The sequence below is a fragment of the Myodes glareolus genome, chromosome 17 (assembly GCF_982192425.1).
Source record: "Myodes glareolus chromosome 17, mMyoGla1.1, whole genome shotgun sequence".
Taxonomy (NCBI): Eukaryota; Metazoa; Chordata; class Mammalia; order Rodentia; family Cricetidae; genus Myodes; species Myodes glareolus.
The window spans coordinates 62,779,354-62,800,944 of NC_142042.1; the positions used below are offsets into that span (position 1 = coordinate 62,779,354).

The window sequence follows — 21,591 nt, forward strand, 5'->3', positions numbered from 1 at the left end:
GCAGTCACGGAGTTTCAGTGAGAACAAATTTCTCACAACAGTCTCCTGTTATGTGTATTATACATAATACACATAATTAAAAATTTAAAGATGTGTGGCTAGGGAAATGGATTAGAGGTTAAAAGCTTAGGGTGCTCTTCCAAAGGACCTGGATTTGAGTCCCAGAACCTACATGGTAGCTTACAGTTGTCTGTAACTTCCGTGTCAGGGAGTCTAATGCCTTGCAGGGTACCAGACACGTGTGGTATACAGACAGACATGCCTGCTGGCAAAACTCCAATGCACATAAAAAATAGATAAATACTTTTTAAATTAAAAAAATGCATTTAAAAAATTAAAAATAACTTTAGAACATAATATAGAGTTGGTAATTTGCCTGTGACACTGTGAACTCGGTTAAAATGGTTAAATGATAGTGCTTACTGTAGCCTTGGAATGTGGATTCATCACCACTTTAAATTCCAGGATTTTTTTTCTTATTTTTAATTAAATACTAGGTGAGCTGGGCAGTAGTGAAATCTTTGTAAAATTCGAAGCTAGCCTGGTCTACAGAACATTTTCCAAGACAGCCAGGGCAACGCAACAAAACAAAACAAAGCAAAATTAATGACCATGTCTATGCAGTTTAGTTTTGCCTCAGACTCAGTATCCCTGGGCCTTAGCCTCCTGAATCCTGGGACTTCAGACATGCCACCAGGCCTGACTTCAGAAACATCTCCAGTTATTTCTCCAATTTCTCCAGCTCTGGCTGCAATTTAATGTCTTTTGGCCTTGCTTATTCTGGATACTTGTGTATATTATAATCAACAGCATGTGACCTATTTTCTTTAGTTTGTTTCCTTTTTCAAAATATCTATCTTAGTGGCTGGAGAGATGGCTTAGCAGTTAAGAGCACAGCTGCTCTTCCAGAGTCCTGAGTTCAATTCCCAGCAACCACATGGTGGCTCACAACCATCTGTAATGAGATCTGGTGCCTTCTTCTGGCCTACAGCATACACGCAGACAGAGTGCTGTATACATAATAAATAAATAATCTTTTAAAAATATTTATTTTAATTGATATGTTGATTCATGTACTAATGGGATTCAGTGTGAGCTTTCATATATGAATGCATTTAGCATATTTTCATGCTTGTATCAGTAATTTTTCTAATCTGCAATTCATCAGTTCATATGGCAGTGGCATCCTGGGTAGTGATTATTGTAACTTTGTAGCTAATTATGAAACTGTTTTGTTTAGGTTTTTTGGTGGATGCCCAGAGTTCTTTACATTTCTTTTTAAGATTTATTTATTTTTATGTGCATTGGTGTTTTGTTTGCCAGTATATCTGTGCAAGGGTGCCAGATTCCCTGGAACTGGAGTCACAGACAAGTTGTGAGCTGCCATGTGGGTGCTGGGAATCAAACCAGGCTCCCCTGGAAGAGCAGCCAGTGCTCTTACCTGCTGAGCCTCCTGACATTTCTTTATGGACTTTAGGTTCAGCTTACCAGTTTCCGCAAAGAAGCCAGCTGGTTTCAGTAGGAATGTGTTGAATCTGTTGGTCAGTTTAGGAGGGATTGCTGTCTGAGTCTTCCTGTAAAGAAAGATGGGGTAAACCATGAGGTTCATTTTTTTAAGTTAATTTTTTTTACAGTAACTGGTTTGTAAATTTCAAAATAGAAAACTTGAATTTATTTTGCTATTTAAAAATTTATTTTAAATTTGTTTGATTCTTTTTTTGTTTTGTTTTGTTTTTCAAGACAGGGTTTCTCTGTGTAGCCCTGGCTGTTCTGGAACTCGCTTTGTAAACCAGGCTGATCTCAAACCACCTGTCTCTGCTTCCCTTGTTTTTTGTTTTTTTGTTTTGTTTTGTTTTGTGTCCCCCCTCCCCCGAGGTTTCTCTGTAGCTTTTGGAGTCTGTCCTGGAACTCGCTCTGTGCTCTGTAGACCAGGCTGGCCTCGAACTCACAGAGATGCCCCTGCCTTCGAAGTGCTGGGATTAAAGGCGTGCGCCAGCACCGCCCAGTGTGTATGCATGTTTTGCTCACATTTATGTCTGTATACCATGTGGGTACCTGATGTCTACATAGGTCAGAAAAGGGCATTAGGCTCCCCTAGAACTAGAACTACAGATGGTTCTGAGTTGTCACGTTGGGAACCAAAGCTGAGTCCTCTGCAAGAACAAGTATTATTGATTCCTCTCTCCACACCCTTACTTTGTTATATTCTGAGATAAGTAAGGTCTTACATTATGTGCAGGCTTGCTTGGAACTTGGTATGTAGTCCAGGTTGACTCAACTCTGTTTTCATGCCTCTGCCTCCTAAGTGCTCACTTTAAAATCGTATGCCACCATACCCAGCTTTGGAATATTTTTATTTGTTTGTTTGTTTGTTTTGGGTTTTTGAGACAGGGTTCTTTGATTGTCCTGGAACTCATTTTGTAGACTAGTTTGGCCCCAAACTCACAAAGATCTGCCTGCCTTTGCCTCCTGAGTGCTGGAATTAAAGGTGTGTGCCAGTATGCCTGACTTGGAATCTATTGTTGCTGTTGTTATTATTTTCTTAAAGTAACAGCACATTATATTTTTAATTTTTAAAAAATTTTGTTGATTATTTGGGAGTCTTACATCATGGACCCCTATTATGCTTACCTGCCAGTCTTCCTGTGTCCACTCTCCTTCCCTCTGACTTCCCCCAAAACAGAACAAAAACCAAGTCCAGTTTTGTCTTCCATATATTCCCTGAAGCCTCAGTTCAGCCCTCAAGGGAGGCTGAGCCCTTCTCCACCTGCATCTGTACCAGAAGCCATGCGCTGAGGAGAGCTGAGCAATATAGAGCGGTGCCCATAGTGGCGCCTGGTGCCCATAGTGGTGCCTGTGCTTACAGAACCACCTGCATGGCCGTGCTGTGGGCTGGCAAGGGGCGGGGCCAGTGCTCCCTCGCTCACATACGTTAACGTGGCTTCAGGCTGCAGCCCAGACCACAGGCATCACGTGGACATCCATGGCAAACATGGCCCTTGGCCTTACCATGACCACTGACCCACCTCATGGCCCTCAGCGGCTGCAGGAACCACAGTCTCGTCATGGTCTCTGGTAGTTACACTGCCACTCACATCCGCATGGCTTACTTGGATGGTTTTCTGCTGCCCGGTGGCCAAGGGGATCCTATTTTTACTTTATTTAATTTATTTATTTTTAAATTTTATTTATTTATTTTGTACATAGTGTTCCACCTGCATGTATGTCTACATGCCAGAAGAAAGCACCAGATCTCATTACAGATGGTTGTGAGCCACCGTGTGGTTCCTGGGAATTGACCTCGGGACCTGTGGAAGAGCAGCCAGTGCTCTTTACCTCTGAGCCATCTCTCCAGCCCCCCTATTTTTATTTTTAAGATAGGATTTCACTTTGTAGTTCAGACTAGCCTGGAACTCCTGCCTCAGCCTCTCAGGTGCTAGGATTACAAGTGTGTGCTGCCACAGCCAGCTACAAATGGAATTTTGTTTATTATTATTATATTTATTTATGTGTACTGGGGGAGTATTGTGTACCTGTGTGCTGTGCGCATGTGCAAAGGCCAAAGAGGTCTCTGAGTGTCTTCTGTCATGTTTGCCTTTTCCGCCGAGGCAGGGGTCTCTCCCTAAACCTGAGGCCTGTCTTCTCTGAGTTATACTGGAAGCTCCCGAGCCCTGAAGACCTTTCCATCTCTGCCTCGCTTGAAGCTGGGGTCACATCACTTGTGGGGAAGCCAGTGTGTTACCTGGGGCTGGAATCTGAATCTTGGCCTCACGGTTTCAGAGAAGTGCTCCTAGCCACTGAGCCACCATCTCCCCTGTCAAGGTTTCATCTTTGGATTGCTGACTGCTAGGATGTGGGAAGACAGCCTGTTTGTACGTTGAGGTGGTGTCCTTCAGCCTCGCCGCTGTAGCAGCGGCGTTCCCTGGGGATTTTAGACTGCTCTCGCCGCTGTAGCCGCGGCGTTCCCTGGGGATTTTAGACTGCTCTCTACGCTAGGTTATGTCATCTGCAAATAGGCATTGCTTCACTTCTTCCTTTCCAAACGGAATGCCTTTAATTACTTTATTTATTTTCCTTACTCAGAGTAATTGCATGCCTCTTGAAGAAGATGAAGCTACCTCATAGTCTAGCAGGATAACCGTTGTAAACATCTTACTGTATGCCCTCCTCGATATATACCTGTACTTTTTAAAAAAAGAAAATGTTAGTACACGCTGTCCCATCCTCTCCTCCGCCCACACTGAATGACACATTGTAACGTCTTCTGTGTCTAGACCTATCAGCCTTTTAATGGCAGCATGATATTCCACTAAATGCAATGACTTACTGAATCCATTATCCATTGTTGCACATTTTGTCTGTTTTTCTTTTGTATCAATGTCTAATACTTGGCTGAGCATAGATGCTACCGAGTGTACATATGCTAGCGGTCAGAGATGTTTCAGCAGCTGGAAAAGGCCATGCCGAGCAGAGCCTTCAGTCCTTCTTCCCGTGGGGACTGCGTGACTGGCTCAGAGTGCATCCTTCCGGTCACTTTTCCATCAAGTTACATAGTGTGGTTGAGTGTGTGCTGGTGTGGTTGTGTGTCGCTTAGCTGACTTTGTTGTTAGGATGAATTCCTAGAAGCAGATTAAATAGGTCCAAGAGTAATGCATTTTGGGGTTGGGCTGTAGCTCAATTGGTAGTGCTTGTCTAGCGTGCATGAAGACCTGAGTCTGGTCCCCAGCTCTGCCTACACGGAGTAATGGGAGTCCATTTCCAACTCTTCTGAGCTGAATCACCAGTTTGTCACCTGGTAAGCTGGTGCTCACAGTATGCTCCTTCCTCCTGGGAGTGAGGCTGTGTTTTAGCTAAACAGTGCGGTCCTCATTGCAGGTGTACCTGAAGGGGAGGCCAGGAGACAAGATGATCCACGAGAAGAACATCGACCAGCTGAAGAGTGAGGTCCAGTACATTCAGGAGGTGCGGACCCTGTTCCTGGGAAGGAGGGAGGGAGCACCTAGAGTCCCTGAACCTAAATCTGGGGGGCTCCCTTTTTTCTTTTTCTGCTCCCTTTGTGTCACTGCAGTGCCCATGGCCTCCTATGTGTCATATACATTATTTATTTATTTCTACTTGTTATTTGTTTTCTGAGACAGGATCTCTGTTGGAGCCCTGGCTGTCCTGGAACTCCGTATGCAGGCCTCTGTTTCCCGAGTGCTGTCAGATAGCATTCTTGATCTTTGGATCTAATCCACTAATCAACAAATGATCACGTGTCCTGTACCAGGCCAGCTGTATGGCTGTTTGGCTGTGTAGTCCGCCACCTTCCCCAGTGTTTCCCAGCCCCTGCCTGACTGGTGCTCCTCCTTAGCACTTGTCACTGGATTCCACACTGCGCATCTTATTTGTCTTTTCAGCTAGCATGTCGGTGCTGCCAGGGGAGGGGGTCATCTTGTTGCTAGGGCAGGAGAGACTAGGTTGTCACCTCCCCCGAGCACAATTCCTGTCTGCATCCCCTGGCAGCACAATGTCACACTGAAAGCAGTATGGATCGGGGATATGACCTAGAGGTTTGCTTTCCCTGCCCTGAGCCTCAAGTGTCTCGGCCTTCTTTTCCCCAGGCCAGGAACTGCTTGCAGAAGCTCCGGGAGGATATAAGTAGCAAGCTTGACAGGAGTCCGGGAGACCCTCTGCAGCGGCAGGAGATCCAGGTACTTGGGAATGGTGCTGACTCCCTAGCATGGCCAGGAAGGGAGGGCGCAGTAGGGCTCCGGCTTCCTGAGAACTCACAGAAATAGGGCTCCAGCATGTAGCCTTGGACAATCACCTAGGTATTCAAACTTCTCGTAAGTTGCTCTTGCCGAATTTGGGTGAGCCTAAGTAGAAATGGAAGTCTTTTTTTATATATAAAGATTTATTATTTCTGTATTTTTTTATTTTATTTTTTATTTTGAGACAAGATTTTTCTATGCAGCCCTAGCTGTCTTAGAACTCACTATGTAGACCAAGATGGCCTGGAACTCACAGAGATCCACTAGCCTCTGGCTCTCAAGTGCTAGGATTAAAGGTGTGTACTACCACACCCAACTAACATTTATTATTTTTATTTTATGTGTATGAGTCTTTGCCTGTCTGTGTGTATATGTACCGTGTCTGCACCCAGTGTTCCGGAAGGCCAAGAGTGTCAGATCCCTGGAACTGAAGTCACAGGTGGTTATGAGCTGCCATATGGGTGCTGGGACTTGCGGGTCTCTCCAGTCCCAAAGTGGAAGTCTTGATCCAGTCTATTTGTGTGTGCAGTTATCTCAACCCTGGTCAAGGAAACTCCATCCTGTCCCTGTATCCTTAGCCTGCCCATGTAGGAAACAGAGGCATCAGCAATGCAGGAGCAAACACTATGTAAATCTCTGGGAGAGTAGTGTGGGATTCTGCTCTCCAGCCTTCTCAAAGTTCCCGAACAGAAATGGCCTCAGAAGCAGAGCAAGTCCTCTTAATGCCTCACTCTGGCTCCTGAGACTTGAGTTTGGGTCAGATGATCTTTCTCCAGCAGCAGCCCCCTCCCTGTTCTGAGCCACTGGTGCCAAAAGGGCTCCTCCTTGTCTCCGCTGGGTTTCATGGGCTGGATGTTTCCAGAGTTCTTTTTTTTTTTTTTTTGGCCGAAACAGCACCGAGGCCTGATGTCACCCTGGCTGGTGGGAGGCACCTGTCGAGTGCCACCAGAACTTTTGTGCACAGTCAGAGCTAGGGCCCAACCCCAGGCCCCTTGTTGAGATCATGTGATGAGCGGTCTGGCTTCGGGTTAGACAGAGTGGTAGCAAAAGCTTTTCCTCTCTTGGTTAGTCCTTGTCAAAACCTGTCAGAATCTCCATGGAAAGGAAACCTCTGTGCGTGGCAAGCAGCGGCCTGTATTCCTGGGAGGGAAGCACCTCAGACCTTTTCCAGTCCGCTGCAGGCTTTAGCCTGAGGTCTGTTTCACCCATCCTACAGGTTACAGTTGCCTCTCAAGGCCAGCTTGCTACCTACCCTCTACTTTCTGTTTGCCTTAGAGCACTGGAAATCTTTCACCTCCCGAGCTCCCTCCTTCTCTTCCTTTTCCTATTTCTTTCTCTTCTCATCCATAAAAGATAAAAAGAATGTTTTTACATTTATTTTGCATGTGAGCCTGAACACATGTTGAGTGTGTGTATGCATGCACTCATGCCATGACTCACATGTGGATGTCGGGACAAATTGTGGTAGTCAGTTCTCTCCTCTGCCAAGTGTTTCTGGGGACTGAACTCAGGTGGTTTGGTGGCAAGTGACTCAGAGTCTACTGCTCTGTAGACTCTGAGCCACCTCACTGCTCTGTAGGGTTTGATATCTTAGAAATGTTTAGATTTCATCAGATATCTTAGATTTAGATATCTTAGATATCATCAGAATTGTTTGCTAGGTTGCTCAAATTGTTTTTAACTCTGGATTTTTTTTTCTTTACACAGGTGGTACTAGAAAAGCCAAATGGCTTTAGTCAGGGTCCCATGACTCTCTACAGCAGCCCACTTGAGGTAAGTAGCAGGGGAAAGACCATGGTGAACTGAGCTTAACCGACAGGCAGCATTCCCTGCCCCCAGCCGTTCCACCTCAAACCTCATTTGGTATAAAAATTTAACAACAGAGATAAGTGGACGTTCTGCAAGCTTAGGAGTAGCCACTGCCAGCCGACTGGAGCGGGCGGGTCCTCAAAGAGGATGACTTTGCTTGGCTGCCCCTTGGGTGAGACTTACGAGCTTTAAAGGAGGTGATGCCTGGGTCCCATCCCTGGAGATGTAGAGTAATTGTTTTTAAATGTTCATGAGGATTTTGCAAGCATGGTGCCCTGGAGGACAGAAGAGGCTGTTGGATCCCCTGGACTTAGTGTTACAGTTTTGAGCCATCATGTGGGTGCTGGGAACTGAACTTGGATCCTCTGGTAGAGCAGGAGGATCTCTTAACTGCTGAGCCATCTCTGTAGTGCCAGCATCATGTTTTTGTTTTTTAAAAAGATTTTATTTATTTATTATGTATACAGTGTTCTGACTGCATATATGCCTACACGCCAGAAGAGGTCACCAGATCTCAACCTAGATGGTTGAGCCACCATGTGGTTGCTGGGAGTTGAATTCATGACCTCTTGAAGAGCAGCCAGTGCTCGTAACCTCTGAGCTGGAGTTGCTCTCCAGCTCCCAGCACTGTGATTTTTTAAAGCTGTTTTTAAGTGAGTCTAATATTTATCTAAAGTTGACTACCATTTTTTTCTTTCTTTTTCTTTTTTTTCTTTCTTTCTTTTTTTTTCCCCCTAAGGCAGGGTTTCTCTGTAGCTTTGGAACCTGTCCTGGAACTAGCTCTTGTAGATATTACTTCTGTTCACTTCCCCTCTTGTATGCTGTGTAAGCGCTCTTACTCCTGAGGCATTTTCCCAGCCTCCTGGCTTTGTATTTAAGCCTTTTGTTGTTGTTGTTTTGTTTTTGAGACAGGGTTTCTCTGTGTAGTGACCCTGGAACTCATAGAGATCCTCCTGCCTCTGCTTCCTGAGTGCTGGAACTAAAGGTGTACACCATACTACCTGGCTTTATTTAAGTCTTCCCATGTTATTTCATAGAGCTTCAGTCTCCTCAGCTGCTGTGCTTTTTAAAAAACGAGACTTGTACCTTGTGTCTTAGTTAGAGTTTCTATTGCTATGAAGAGGCACCATGACCACAGTAGCTCTTGTAAGGAAAACATTTAATTGAGGTGGCGTCTTATAATTTCCAAAGTTCAATCCATTACCAACATGGCCTGCAGGCAGACATGGTGCTGGCTACATCTTGATCAGAAGGCAGCAGGAAGTGGACTGAGGCACTAGGCGTGGCTTGGTCATATATGAGCCCTCAAAGTCTTCCCCACAGTGACACACTTCCTCCAACAAAACTACACCTCCTAATAGTGTCATTCCCTGTGAGCTTATGGGGTCAGTTACATTCAAACCACCTCAATAAGACATGCTAACTATAGAAAATCTTGGGAATTCAGAAACAGAAACGTAAAAGGAGAAAATTTTCAGAGTTTTAATCTGTGCAGCAGTGGCAGCAGTGGCCTGTGACCATCCTGAGGGCTTCGCCTCACCCTAGGCACTGCCACGAGGAAGAGAGCCAGGTTCTTGACTACACTAACTCTAGGGCGGGTCAGAGTGAAGCAAAGTTGGCAGTTTATTAGTAAAGATAAGGGATAGCACACGTTTCAGATTTCATGTGGGCCACGAGAGAGGGAAGCTTAGGAAAATGGCAGCACACGGGCTTCGCTAGAGGGGTGTCAACTTAGGGGTCTTTACAGTGGCGGTTTGTGATCATGTGGTTTCTAGATTACACTGCTCAAAGGACATAATTTACAATACGATTTGAAGACTAAGCAAAACTTATGTTTTAAGTTTAAAAATTAAGGGGGCTGGAGAGATGGCTCAGAGGTTAAGAGCATTGCCTTCTCTTCCAAAGGTCCTGAGTTCAATTCCCAGCAACCACATGGTGGCTCACAACCATCTGTAGTGGGGTCTGGTGCCCTCTTCAGGCCTGCAGGCATACACACAGACAGAATATTGTATACATAATAAATAGATAAATATTTTTTTAAAAGTTTAAAAATTAAGTCAAAATATATGAGTTGATTTATTTCTAGTCTGAAAGAATTTCTTTTTGTTAATGAAATTGTCAGGTGGTTTAAAACAGGTTTTTTTTTTAAACATTTATTTATTTATTGTGTGCGTGCACTCGAGTATGTGTGAGCATGTACATGTGAATGCCCCCAAATGTGTGTGAAGGTCAGAAGACAGCTCGGAGGAGATGGTTCTCTCCTGTAAAGAGATTTATGAGGGATATTGTCTGGGTATTTGGAATGACAGAGGAGTGATAATATGGTCATGTTTACAAACATTTTGGCCCAAAGTGAGCTTAGTTCATTTGTTATTTTTAGCATCCTTGTTTAACTCCTCTTAGGAAATCCAGTGTATCTAACCACTCTTGGCTTTATCAGTGTTCACAGTTTTGTCTGTGAACAAATTCCAGAAATAGGGGTTTCTTTCTCTTCCCATGACCCCTCACTTTTCCTGTCTCTCTGTCCAGTCTCATCTCCAAAGGGAAAAAGTTATGCTTTAGTGAAATGTTCTCTGCCTTTTAATTCATGCAAATACTAAGTTACAATTTTGAGATTGCATCTCACTCTGCATTTCTTTGTTTGCCTTCTGTTTCTGTGGTGGGTGGCTTTTGTTTGTTTGTTTTATTTTGTTTTTAAGAGCTTCTGTCTGTTTAATGCTGAGGCTTGAACCTGGGTCTCTTCAACAATTATGGCCTCTACCACTGAAGTGCACACCCAGCCCCAAGGACAGTATTTTGGGGCTGAGCATTTTGGCCTTCGCGTCTAGCATTGGATCACAGCTCTCCATTACTCACCTTACTCACCGCACATCAGGCCCATCAAGGCTCTCACTGACTGTGCTGTTTTTTTCTTCTTTTCCCACTAACTAGAAAATACTTATTATATGACTTTAAATAAAATTACTGTAAAGCGATTTCAGTTTACATGATGGACTTATGTCTTTTAAATCATTTTGCTCAAAATACGTTTTTAGGATCTGTTTGTATTATTATATGAAAATCTGGTGTGTTTAGCCGTGCATGGCACATGATGGCACATGCCTGTAATCTCAGGACATGGGAGACTGAGGCAGGAGGAACAGTGTCAGCTCGAACGAAGCCTAGTTTGTTATTTGTTCCTCTTGTGTGTAGTTTTATAACTGCCTTTTATTGTTGTTTTATATTTATTCATGATAAAATCTCTCTCCCTTCCTCCCTCTCATTCTTTCTCTCTCTGGAAATTAAACCGCTTACACATGTTAAGCAAGCAGCCTGCTACAGACCTGACCTCTGACATATTTTAATTAATGTAAAAAATCTCCATGTCATTGAGAAGGTCTTCTGAGAAGACAGTTGATATAAATGTGTCAGGGTTGTATCCCAGGAGCCTGTTGCAGTATTTCCACTTGGCCTAGGTACTTGAGTAAGGGTAACGAGGACTTGACAAAGTGACTCAATTAATGTCCAAATTGTTCCTTCTTCATGGGTCACCATATTTGACAAATAAGTTACTGGTAATGATTATACTAACACCTAGCGATATTCTTCTTAAAAGCTCCAATCCCCCACCAGATATTACCTTACCAGCTCTGGAGACAGCCTGTGAAGCAGGGTGTGGTGAGGAGTCTTCCCCACTTCTCACACTTAGAAATGGAGGCCTGCAGGAGCCAGCAAGAATGAAAAGGCTAGGGATGCCTCCCTGCACCCAGCTGAGAGTTCTGTGCTAGGATGAAGATCTTGCTGCTTCCTAGTGTGCAGGACTGGGAGACTCTGTCAGACTCAGGAATTATGCAGTGTTTCGTGCCTCTGCAGCAGAAGTGAGAGCGAGACCCTGCACGCCTGCTCAGCCTCACTAGCAGCCCACGGCTGGGTGTGTCTGGGAGGGACAGCTAGCAGTCACCTCAGTGAGACGCCTTTCCTTCATCACACCAGATCCATGCGCTTTGTGCTTTCCTCTAAACCTGCGTGTGCAGCAATAAGCCCTTTCCATGCTGATTTTGTGTGAGTCATGGAAACAGCTAAAGATGTGCCTTCGGGCTTTGGGGCTGCCGTCTGTGTGATGGGAGCCAAATAACCACTGTCCTTGGGAGCCTAGTCCAAAAGGGAGCAAGGTCATTGTTCTCAGCTTTACTCTGAACCCATACCTTTAATCCTAGTGAAGGAAGACTGAGGCCGGAATGCCACGAATTTGAGGTCAGACTGGGCTGTATATAGTGAGTTCCAGATCAACCTGGACTACAGAATGAGACCTTAAGTCAAAACAACAGTAAAGCATTCTAATCTGGAGGAAGGCAGGTCCATAAAGAAAGACGGTACCCCTCCCCCCACCTCTGAGAAGTCATTCCCGCTGAGCCCGTCGCTGAGTTGGGTTTGTCCTGAAGTCTCTGAGACTGGCCAAGTCCCTTAGGGATTAAGGGAGAATGTTTTTGTGGACCCTATGTGATGCTCATTCTTTTGTGCGGGTTGTCCCTACAGGTGGTGCAAATCCCAGTGCCTTCTCTTACCAAGTCATAGGTGGGCAGCTTCCTTTCCTTTCTCTGTTCCTGTTCTAGGCGGACACCTACATGAGCGAAGATGTCGAGAGCTTGAAGAAGACCGTGCGGGAATTGCTTGCCAAGCTGCAGGAGGCCGAGCAGCGACACCAGTCAGACCGTGTGGCTTTCGAGGTAAGATGTGGGATCTGGAGAGAAGGTGCCCTCAGGACTGGCTCCTGGATGAAGTGCCAGCGACTCTCTCAGCATGGACTTCGTTCCTCTGGGTGGACGGCAGCCAACATTGCAATGCTCTGAAGCCTTGCTCACCTCCTGTCTGCCTCTGCTTTCCATGAATGTTTGTTAAAGTGTTTGCTGTCCACATCTGGCCTTTTCCTTTTCTTTCCCTGCTGTGCTGAGGCCTATGCCTTCCTTCTGCTTGTTAGGCAATGCTCTACCTCGGGGCTACATGACTAGCCCTTGAAGGTTGGCTCTTGATTCTCTGTTCTACTGAAGTAGAGTAGTAGTCCTAGTTGGGGGCCGCAGATAACTTAAAAGTCATTGCTGGGTGTACTATAATAAGAATCACAGCTTCCGAGGCTCCTTGTTGGCAGGGACTGTTGCTGTCCTGTTCTCAGAACTCCAGTGCCTGGTGTGATACATGAGTGAGTAAGTCTGTGTGTCAAAGAATAACCATGCTGGTGGACACACAGGGCTTTGCCACCTTTATTATTGTTATAGTTGGTTCTTTTCTCATATTTTATTTATTTTATGTGTATGGCTGTTTTGTCTGCATGTATGTGTGCCACATGCATGCCTGATGCTCGAGGAGGTCAGAAGCAAGCATTAGAGCCCCTGGAACTGGAGTTCTAGATGGTTCTGAGCTACCAGATGGGTGATGGGAATCGAGCCTGGGTCCTCTGGAAGAGCAGCAAGCACTCTAAGCCACTGAGCTATCTCCAGCCACTGTTATTTTTTGAGACAAATCTGATGTAGCCAGGTTGGCTTTGAAAAATGCCTGATTCTTTACCTTCCCAAGTGCTGGATATTTTGTGTGTGTGTGTGTGTGTGTGTGTGTGTGTGTGTGTGTGTGTGTAGTCCTGGAGATTAAATGCACACTAGGCAGGCATGGGACCAGTGAGGACCATTTCTGGCTCTGTAGTTGATTCTGTAAAGCACTGTGTTTGCTTGTTTGTTCGTTTGGTCAGCCAGCCATTCCTTTGTGCAGCGAGCAGAGGACACTTTGCTGTCCTGGCGTGCGTATGGAGGTCAGAGAACAGCTTACAGGAGTCAGTTTTCTCTTTCTACCATGTGGGTCCTGGGGACTGAACTACATTTGCCCTGCTGAGCCATCTCATCAGCCCCCCCCCCAAGTAATCTAGATTGTTTTAGAGGATTAAAAAAATACAAAATCTATGAACAGGAAAAGCTCCTTTCTATTAGGAGTATGCGAGGTCTTCGGCTCAACGTGGAAAAACCTTGGGGTGCAGAATGCTGTGCACTGGGCAGCTCTCTGTCTATTCTGTGTGCCGTCTCCCTTCTGTTACCTGTTACTGCTCACAGATAGATACGGGATGATAGGATTGTATTTGCCGCAGGCACACTGGGAGCTTGTGGAAGGAGGAAGGCCAGCCTGAACGCTTTTCCATAGAGAAAAAGAGTTGTTTTTTATATTGTGGGTGGGTGGTTGTCACAGTGCGTATGTGGAGGTTGGGTGTCTCTTTGCTGGAGTTGGTTCTTCCCTTCCACCACATAGATCCCTGACATCAAACTCAGGTCTCCGGGCTCGATGGCGGCCACCTTTACCCTCTGAGCCATCTACGGACCCTAGAAGAAGATCGAGGATGAAGGAGAACAGCACTGAGAATAATGGCCTGCCTTGGGGTTAGGGAAACTGAGCTGAGACATAACTTTCCTTAGAGCTGGGTTCAGGTTCTGTTGGACGGATTCATGAACGACCGTGTGGGGCTGTTTGTGAGCGCTTGCTACAGCGGGTTTAGACAAGGGAGAGAGACTTAGTATTTCTCAGTGCTGGGTTTCTAAGCAGACTTTCCTGTTAAACATAGTTTGACTTAGGGCAGTTTTAAGACCAGTTTGTGAGCAAAGCAGCCCTTTGGTAAAGGAGTTCCCAGTCTCTGTCCTGTGACCCAGTTTAGATAATCTGGTTATTTATGTATCAGTTTGATGACCACCTAGTTCCTCTGTTCTCTGGAAGAAATACAAGGAAAGGAGGCTGAAACTGTAGCCCTAAGCATGTTTAGGATCTTGGGAGGCCGTGAGAAGTTGTGGCATTCCAGACATGCTTGTGATTTCCGACGGCACATGGTGGAGTCTGCTGCTTCAAAGGCCGGCCTGAGGCAGCAGCAGCCAGTTTGGGATAGTGGAACTGTCAGGTCCCTTCTTACATGAACAGGGCAGGCTGAGCTGCTGTGACTGATTCCGAAAACAAGTCTGGTCTGTTTGTTTTCCCCCTTTGGGGCCTGTTTGTTTTGTAGGTTTGTTTTTGCATCTTTGTGATTTTATGATAGACACTGGAGGTTTAGATCATAGCTGTGTTATCTGTGCTCTGGCACACATCAGTCTGAGCATGGTGCTTATGTACTGAGAAGAGAGCCCTTTTTCTAAGCTCCTGCTGAAGAAGCTGGCCTGTTTCAGGCTAATACTCATTTTTGAGGGTGTTCCTTAACCTCTCCTGAGGAATACTTTGTCCAGTCTGCTTTTCTGAACCGGGGGTATGAAGGGCAAGATTGACCATGATCATCAGTATCGCCTATCGTGGAGTATGAATTCCTGGTCTACTGGCTGCCTGCTGTCAGGAGGAATTTGCAGTGAATTAGCTTGGTCCCATCCCATACTTGTGCATTGGGCTTTCTCTTCCATGATTCACCCAGGTCCTCCAGAGCTTATCTGGATCCTCTTTTACCAAGTGGTGAGGCTCTGTCTGGGGTGAATGGGAAGCAGAGAAATGAATGGTGAAGTTCCTGGTAGTAGCACGGGCCCTGGCATTCTCTAGCTTTGTGTGTGCCAGGGCGAGCATTGGACTAAATGAACTCCAGTTCCACCCCAGCCTACCAAGCAGATGCTGCATGCAAGGAACTGCGTGGCTCTTTGGAAATGTGCAAGGACCCCAGGTCTGTGCAGCATGAACTTACACTGTGCTCAGGGCCACACAGAACCGGAAAACCTGCTCGGGGCTAGGAGGGTGTTTAGAAGGGTTATCTGTGAGTCTTGGGGGGTAAGCAGGAGTTGGGGAGGTGTAAGGAGAGGAAACAAGGCAAGTTCTTTCTTTACTTTCCCATTCTAACAGTTGAAAGTTCTGCTGGTCTTTCCAAAGTGCTTTCTCATCCGCTAGGTGATTCTGCATGTTGCATTGCAGCACCTGTGCAGGCATCATGTTGGCCTTGGTGTGGAGGCAGAGATGTGGGGAAATGGCAGGCTGGAAGTGTGTCAGCCAGGGGATCTTAATGAACCGTGTGCCGGTTAACCTTGGAGATGGTGTCAGTCTGTGCGGGTCGATTGTTCTCCACGGTAGTCCTGGTGGAGACGGGGATGACAGCGTGCTCTGTGCTCATCATGGTGGCTTCCTCTGTCCCAGAGGGCTCTGAAGCCTCCCCAGGTTCTCTTTCTACGGCTTATCTACGTTTGCCTTTTCTCTTCCGCCTTTGAACACACATCACAGGTTACACTCAGCCAGTATCAGCGAGAGGCAGAGCAGAGTAATGTGGCCCTTCAGAGAGAAGAAGACAGAGTGGAGCAGAAGTCGGCAGAAGTTGGGGAGCTACAGAGGCGCTTGTTGGGGATGGAGACGGTAATGGTGATGTTTGGGGCCAAAATGGACCCCAGGCTTCTTTTCCTGGTAGCTCAGTAGCATCCCTTTCCAGCAGCCGTGCACACCCCCTTCCGATCCCTTCCAGCATTTTAAGAATGGGAAGTCGGACCTCTTCCAGCCTCCGTCTCCTTTTTTTTTTTTTTAAAGATTTATTTATTTATTATGTACACAACATCCTGCCTCTATGTATGCCTGCATGCCAGAAGAGGGAGCCAGATCTCATTACAGATGGCTGTATGAGATCCATGTGGTTGCTGGGAATCGAACTCAGAATCTCTGGAAGAGCAGCCCGTGCTCTCAACCACTGAGCCATCTCTCCAGCCCCCCAGCCTCCGTCTTCTTCCACTGCAGGAGAAACCGTTCCCACTTTAGACCTGTTCTTAAACAGATGCCCCCTTTGGGTTTCTGAAGACACTTCTTAGCAGCCAGTCACTCTACCTGGTTCACCCAGTACTGCCCGCCAGGGCTGGCAGGTGGGTTTGCACAACACAGGCCTAGTTCTCCCTCCGGCAGCTGGGTGAGGCTGGGAAGTTTCTGTGTGCTGAAGGGAAAGGCTGTCCTTGACAGGGGAGGGCACCCAGCAAACCAGCCTGGCTTGCTGCTCTTTGGCAACAGTCCCAGGCCCAGTGGCAGCCAAGTTGCTTTCTGGGTACCTGTTTCACCCCAAGCACAGATTCTGTTGCTGTCCTTTCCTGCTGCATGCCTTTTTGTCCCCCACAGGAGCATCAAGCCTTACTGTCAAGAGTCAGAGAAGGGGAGCTGGCCCTAGAGGAGCTGCGAATCAAGAACGCCGACTGCCAAGCAGAAAAGGAAAAGTAAGGGCCCTTGCTCACTGTAAGGTTGGGTGTAGGAAAGAGAGGGCGGGTGGTGCAGCCTGCTGCCAGGGCTAGGAGGAAGCTGGTGCTGAGGTCAGATCTTCCAGTTCCAACTCAGTGTGCTCACATAGGCTGGAGCCCCACCCAGGCAGATACTGTTCGGAAGGCTGTCTTCTTCAGGGAGCTCATTTAACATGTGGGCAGTGACCTAAAGAAAAGGACTTTATGGTTTTAGAGCTGAGGTCAGGCAGAGCTGAAGAAGCGTGGCTGTTGCAGCTCCACTAGAGGAATTTTCACTGGGGTACCACTCCAGGTTTCTCACTCCTAGAGCAGACCCACGGGACGCTCGGAAGATCGTGTAATTCCTCCAGTCTTTCGGAGACAGAACGGATGCCTCCATGAGGACTTGCTGTTGCTCTAAGCAGTTCAGATAGAAACCAAGAACTACCTGCTGTCCGTGGAGACCTGTAGGGATTACTGAGAGTTTTCTGCCTCCAAGTTTAGAGAGTTTGGCAGATGTCCTCTGAGGAGAGGGGCTCAGAGGCGTCAGGTCAGTAGGACCCACAGAGAAAGACTGCCTCCTAAATCTTCGGGGCCAGATAAGATGTTGACAGGGCATGGTGGCACATGCCCATAATCCTAGCACTTGGAAGGCTGAGGAGGATTGCTATGAGTTCAAGGCCAGCTTGTACTGCAGAGTGAATTCTGTCTCTAACCACACTCTTTCTGGGTGCAGTAGTGGTGGGGTCTGTACCTGTTACCCCAGGTCCTCAGGAGGCAGAGGAGGAAGGACCATGAGTTCTAGGCCAGCCTGGGCATCGTAACAAGGTTTGGCTCAAAAATAAATGAACAACAAACAAAAACAGTTAATCTCAGGAGACCATAGTGGATCTGATCACCTTGTGTAAGTGACCCTTTTTAAACTCAACAGACATTACCTGAAGGGCCAAGATCAGCAGAGTGTCACAGCCCCCTGTCTGAAAACAGGGGTATTTTCTCTTCTTTAGGATAACCCAGGCTTCACCTTCCCAGCATGGAAAATTCAGGCATCTTTTTATTGTAGCACCCTCCTGGTTTGTGTTCATAGCAAAGTAACTTTAGAAGAACAGTTGAAGCTGGGAGTGGTGACTCATGTCTTTGATCCCAGCACCCAGGAGGTAGATACAGGTGGATCTCTATTAATTCGAGGCCAACAAGGTCTACATAGGAAGATCTAGGTCACCCAGGACTACATAGTGAGACCCTGTCTCAAGGGGGGAAAAAAGCAAAAAATGGGAAATTGGAAACTGTCTCTACTGAATATCGAGTCTTTTTTTTTTTTGCTATAAATATTCTACATCAGTTTTTTTCTCCTATCAGAAATCTTTTTTTATTGTTTTTTTCTGTCCCCACATATATTACATCCTGACTGCCGTCCTTCGCCCAGTCTCTCCTCTTCCCACCTCCCCCTCCCCAGATCCAACCCCCTCTTTGTCTCCCCTCAGAAAAGAGCAGGTCTCCCAGGAGCATCACGCAAACATGGCATAATGGTAGCCTTTGGTCCCCCAAACCAACAATGAACAGTGGTTTGGGTGGCGTTTGCATTAGGTGTCCTAAGTGATCTAGAGGTAAAGTATAAGGAACGATGCAGAGGACATACTAATGAGGAACAGAAGCCCGTGAGGTGGATTTCTATAACCATTCCGCCTGTGGGGGCTGAGGGGTGGCTGTTCAGAACCCCCTCTTCCTCTGTGTGGGACATACTCAGGGCAGACTAAGAGAAGAACAAGAGAAACAAAGCGTGAGATAATCCCAGACTAAGGCTCTGGAATGGTGTTTGACCTCTGCATACCCTAGTGTGGAGAACCGAGCATGGGACTTAGAATGCTGAAGGTCAGGAAGGCTATGGGGCACAGGTGCGTGATGGCTCCACCTCAGCCCGAGTACTCCCCACCCTCCAGCAGCCTGTACTTGTCTTCAGGCAGAACTAGGGGTAGCCAGTGCCTGTGGCTCTTCAGGATCCTCTGGGCATTCTCAAAGCTGACCAAGGAAAATTCTCTCTGCTCACAGCATTGCGGCATCAGGCAACTTTCTACCTCTCTCTTGACACTGATCATGGGTCCCACAGTCTAACCAAGTCTAAGACTATCCAGAGTTGATTCAGGGCTCAGTTCTACCTCCCCTTCAGTGGACAGTCAAAATGAGTATGCTCAAGGCCGCATGTACCACCTTCCTGTTCCCTACAACCTTCCTATTCCCTACAAAGTCAAGGGGTGGGGTGCTTCCCAGTTGCCTCCTCAGGTCAGGAGTTTGTTTTAGTGACTCCTGGAGCTGACGAAACAATGCTATCAGGTTTGTAAAGGGTTCACATGGGGTGAGGTCCAGAGTGCAGCACGCCTGTTCCCGGGGAGTTAGCATATGCTGTCCTCTTAACGTGCATGGCTATGCATTTCTGGACCCAGGAGGTCTTTGAACACTTTGTCCAGCGTGCAGGCATGGTTGGTCTCTCCCCCTGAGGTTGGAAAAGGATTGAAGTTTAACTAGCCCCATCCTGCAACTATTTACAAACCCCAGCCAACATTCCCTTATTGTACTTAAGACACTTTTCGCGTTTCTGGAGATCCTAGGCATCTTGTCAGGAGCTGGGAACACAAGACCAAATACTGTATAGTGAAACATGTCCCATCTCTCCTGTGCTTGGAAATTTATAAGGATTTGAGAAATACTCTGTTAAGAATTAAGGACAGCCAGGTGTGGTGGCACACGCCAGGAAGGATTTGCTGAAGGAGACAGAGGCAGGAGGATCATGAGTCCGAGGCCAGCCTGGGCTATACATTTAAGAAGAAAAAAAAACAAAAAAGAATTAAGGACAGCCGACGGAGGTGGTACACACCCTAATCCCAGCACTCAGGAGGCAGAGGCAGACAGAGCTCTCTGAGTTCAGTGCCAGCCTGGTCTACAGAGCTAGTTCCAGGACAGCAGGGCTACACAGAGAAACCTTGTCTTGAAAAAACAAAAACAAACAAACAAAATTGACAGAGGAGCTGGAGAGGTGGCTCAGACACTGACTTCTTCCAGAGGACCTGGGTTCAATTCCCAGCGACCACATGGCCCCTCACACCGTTCTGTAACTCTAGTTACAGGGGATCCAACAGACATACATGTAGGTAAAACACACATAGAATTTTTTAAAATTCTTAGAAATTTTTAAAAAATGTAATAAGAGCAAATATTTCTTATTGACGATCTTGACTTTGTTTGCTTAGACTAATGTAAGTTCCTACTTAAATCTTTGGAGCAATCAGAAACTTATAACATGCAGGGCAGCCAACTTTCTCCTGACTTTAATACTGAAAAAATTTAGTAATAATGTTAATAAAAAAACCAAAAACCTGCCTCTGATAAGGCATGGTGATGTGTGTCTGTAATCCTGGCACCTTGGGAGACTGAGGCGAGACAACACCTGTGAGTGCAGAGCTAGCTTGGTAGGTTTCAGGCTACTCAGTGTGGTCTTGATCTTGAAAACAAAACAGCCGAAACGCAACACTCTGCCCCCTAGTGGCGTGCACATGACTTACGCTGCCTCGTCCTTTGGACTAGACATCTCTAAAGGGCAGCCCACTGAGGCCACAGGGACTCACACTTGGTGGCAGTGTGACCTTACCTCGCCTTCTGATCTTTGTCCCCAGGACCGCTGCTCTTGAAAAGGAAGTGGCTGGGTTTCGGGAGAAGATCCACCACTTGGATGACATGCTCAAGAGCCAGCAGCGGAAAGTTCGGCAGATGATAGAGCAGGTAAGGGGGGGGGTCCCATTTTACCTGTCCTGTGTTCGCCCCAAGCTTGTGCTTTAATCACCTGTTCCCCTGGGCAGCTGAGTTTAAAACTGTGTGTGTGTGTCCCGTGAGCAGCATGGTATTGAACTCCTGTCCTTCCCTGACATCGTATTTGCATCTTGCTTTCCCACTGGGAAATGAGAGAGACTGCTCTCACCTACACTCCAACTCTTTTCTGGCAATGAGTAATGGAGTCATAACAAACCAGTTATCTGCCTCCTGCAGCTCCCCAGCCTCGCTCTTCTGCCTGAGCTTCAGCATAAGGTTCTCCTCTCCCAACCAGGGGGGGGTCATTTCCTCCCTTCGGGCCAGCTCCCTTTACATGTGTTGTGTTTACTGCGTTTCTCACTGTCCTGATCAGCAGCTATGATATGATAAGCACTCAATAAGTGTTAACTAGACGAATGAATAAATAATTTCACTTTGCAGAACTCAAAGGACTAGGTTTTGCATTGTCTGCTGTGCGCTTTGGATTTAAGGATGGCACTTCTCACTCTGCCATCCCTGCGTCTGTGTTCATTAGTAAAGGTCTTAGAGAAGCATCAACGAAACCTTGAGTGGAGCAAGCTCTCCTTTTGACTCTGCTGGCTTCCCTCTAGCCAGGGTGGAGTTTGGTGAGTGTGAACTGAGTCTCTGCAGAAAAAAAACTCCATGTTTCTTATGTCTTTGCAGCTTCAGAATTCAAAAGCTGTGATCCAGTCCAAGGACGCCACCATTCAAGAGCTCAAGGAGAAAATTGCCTATTTGGAGGCTGAGGTCTGTGTATGGGGGAGCCTCAATAGGATAGGCTGAGGTCTGTGTATGGGGGAGCCCCAACAGGATAGGCTGAGGTCTGTGTATGGGGGAGCTCCATCTGGATAGGCTGAGGTCTGTGTATGGGAGAACCCCAACAGAATAGGCTGAGGTCTGTGTATGGGACAGCTCCCAACAGGGAATTGAGTTCTTGAGAAGCCTGGGCACAGGAGGGGACTTTGAGCCGAGTATCTGAGAGTGTTGCTCTATGGTCAGTTGGATTGTGAGTGCTAACAGTGACAAGACCTGTCCCTGCCAAAGGGCAGGGC

General features: G+C 46.7%; 1 protein-coding gene across 4 annotated transcripts in view; it reads left to right on the forward strand.

Moving 5' to 3' along the window:
• The window catches only part of Tuft1 (tuftelin 1), a 44,689-nt gene that overhangs the window by 20,197 nt on the left and 2,901 nt on the right, over window positions 1–21,591 (forward strand). For all 4 annotated transcript variants that reach the window (XM_085678016.2, XM_048427913.3, XM_085678015.2 and 1 more), the window contains 8 exons: window positions 4,876–4,962; window positions 5,604–5,693; window positions 7,461–7,526; window positions 12,155–12,268; window positions 15,753–15,881; window positions 16,623–16,717; window positions 20,386–20,491; window positions 21,203–21,286. In XM_085678016.2, coding sequence (XP_085534142.1) covers window positions 4,876–4,962; window positions 5,604–5,693; window positions 7,461–7,526; window positions 12,155–12,268; window positions 15,753–15,881; window positions 16,623–16,717; window positions 20,386–20,491; window positions 21,203–21,286 — 771 coding nt within the window. The remainder of the gene's footprint in view (window positions 1–4,875; window positions 4,963–5,603; window positions 5,694–7,460; window positions 7,527–12,154; window positions 12,269–15,752; window positions 15,882–16,622; window positions 16,718–20,385; window positions 20,492–21,202; window positions 21,287–21,591) is intronic.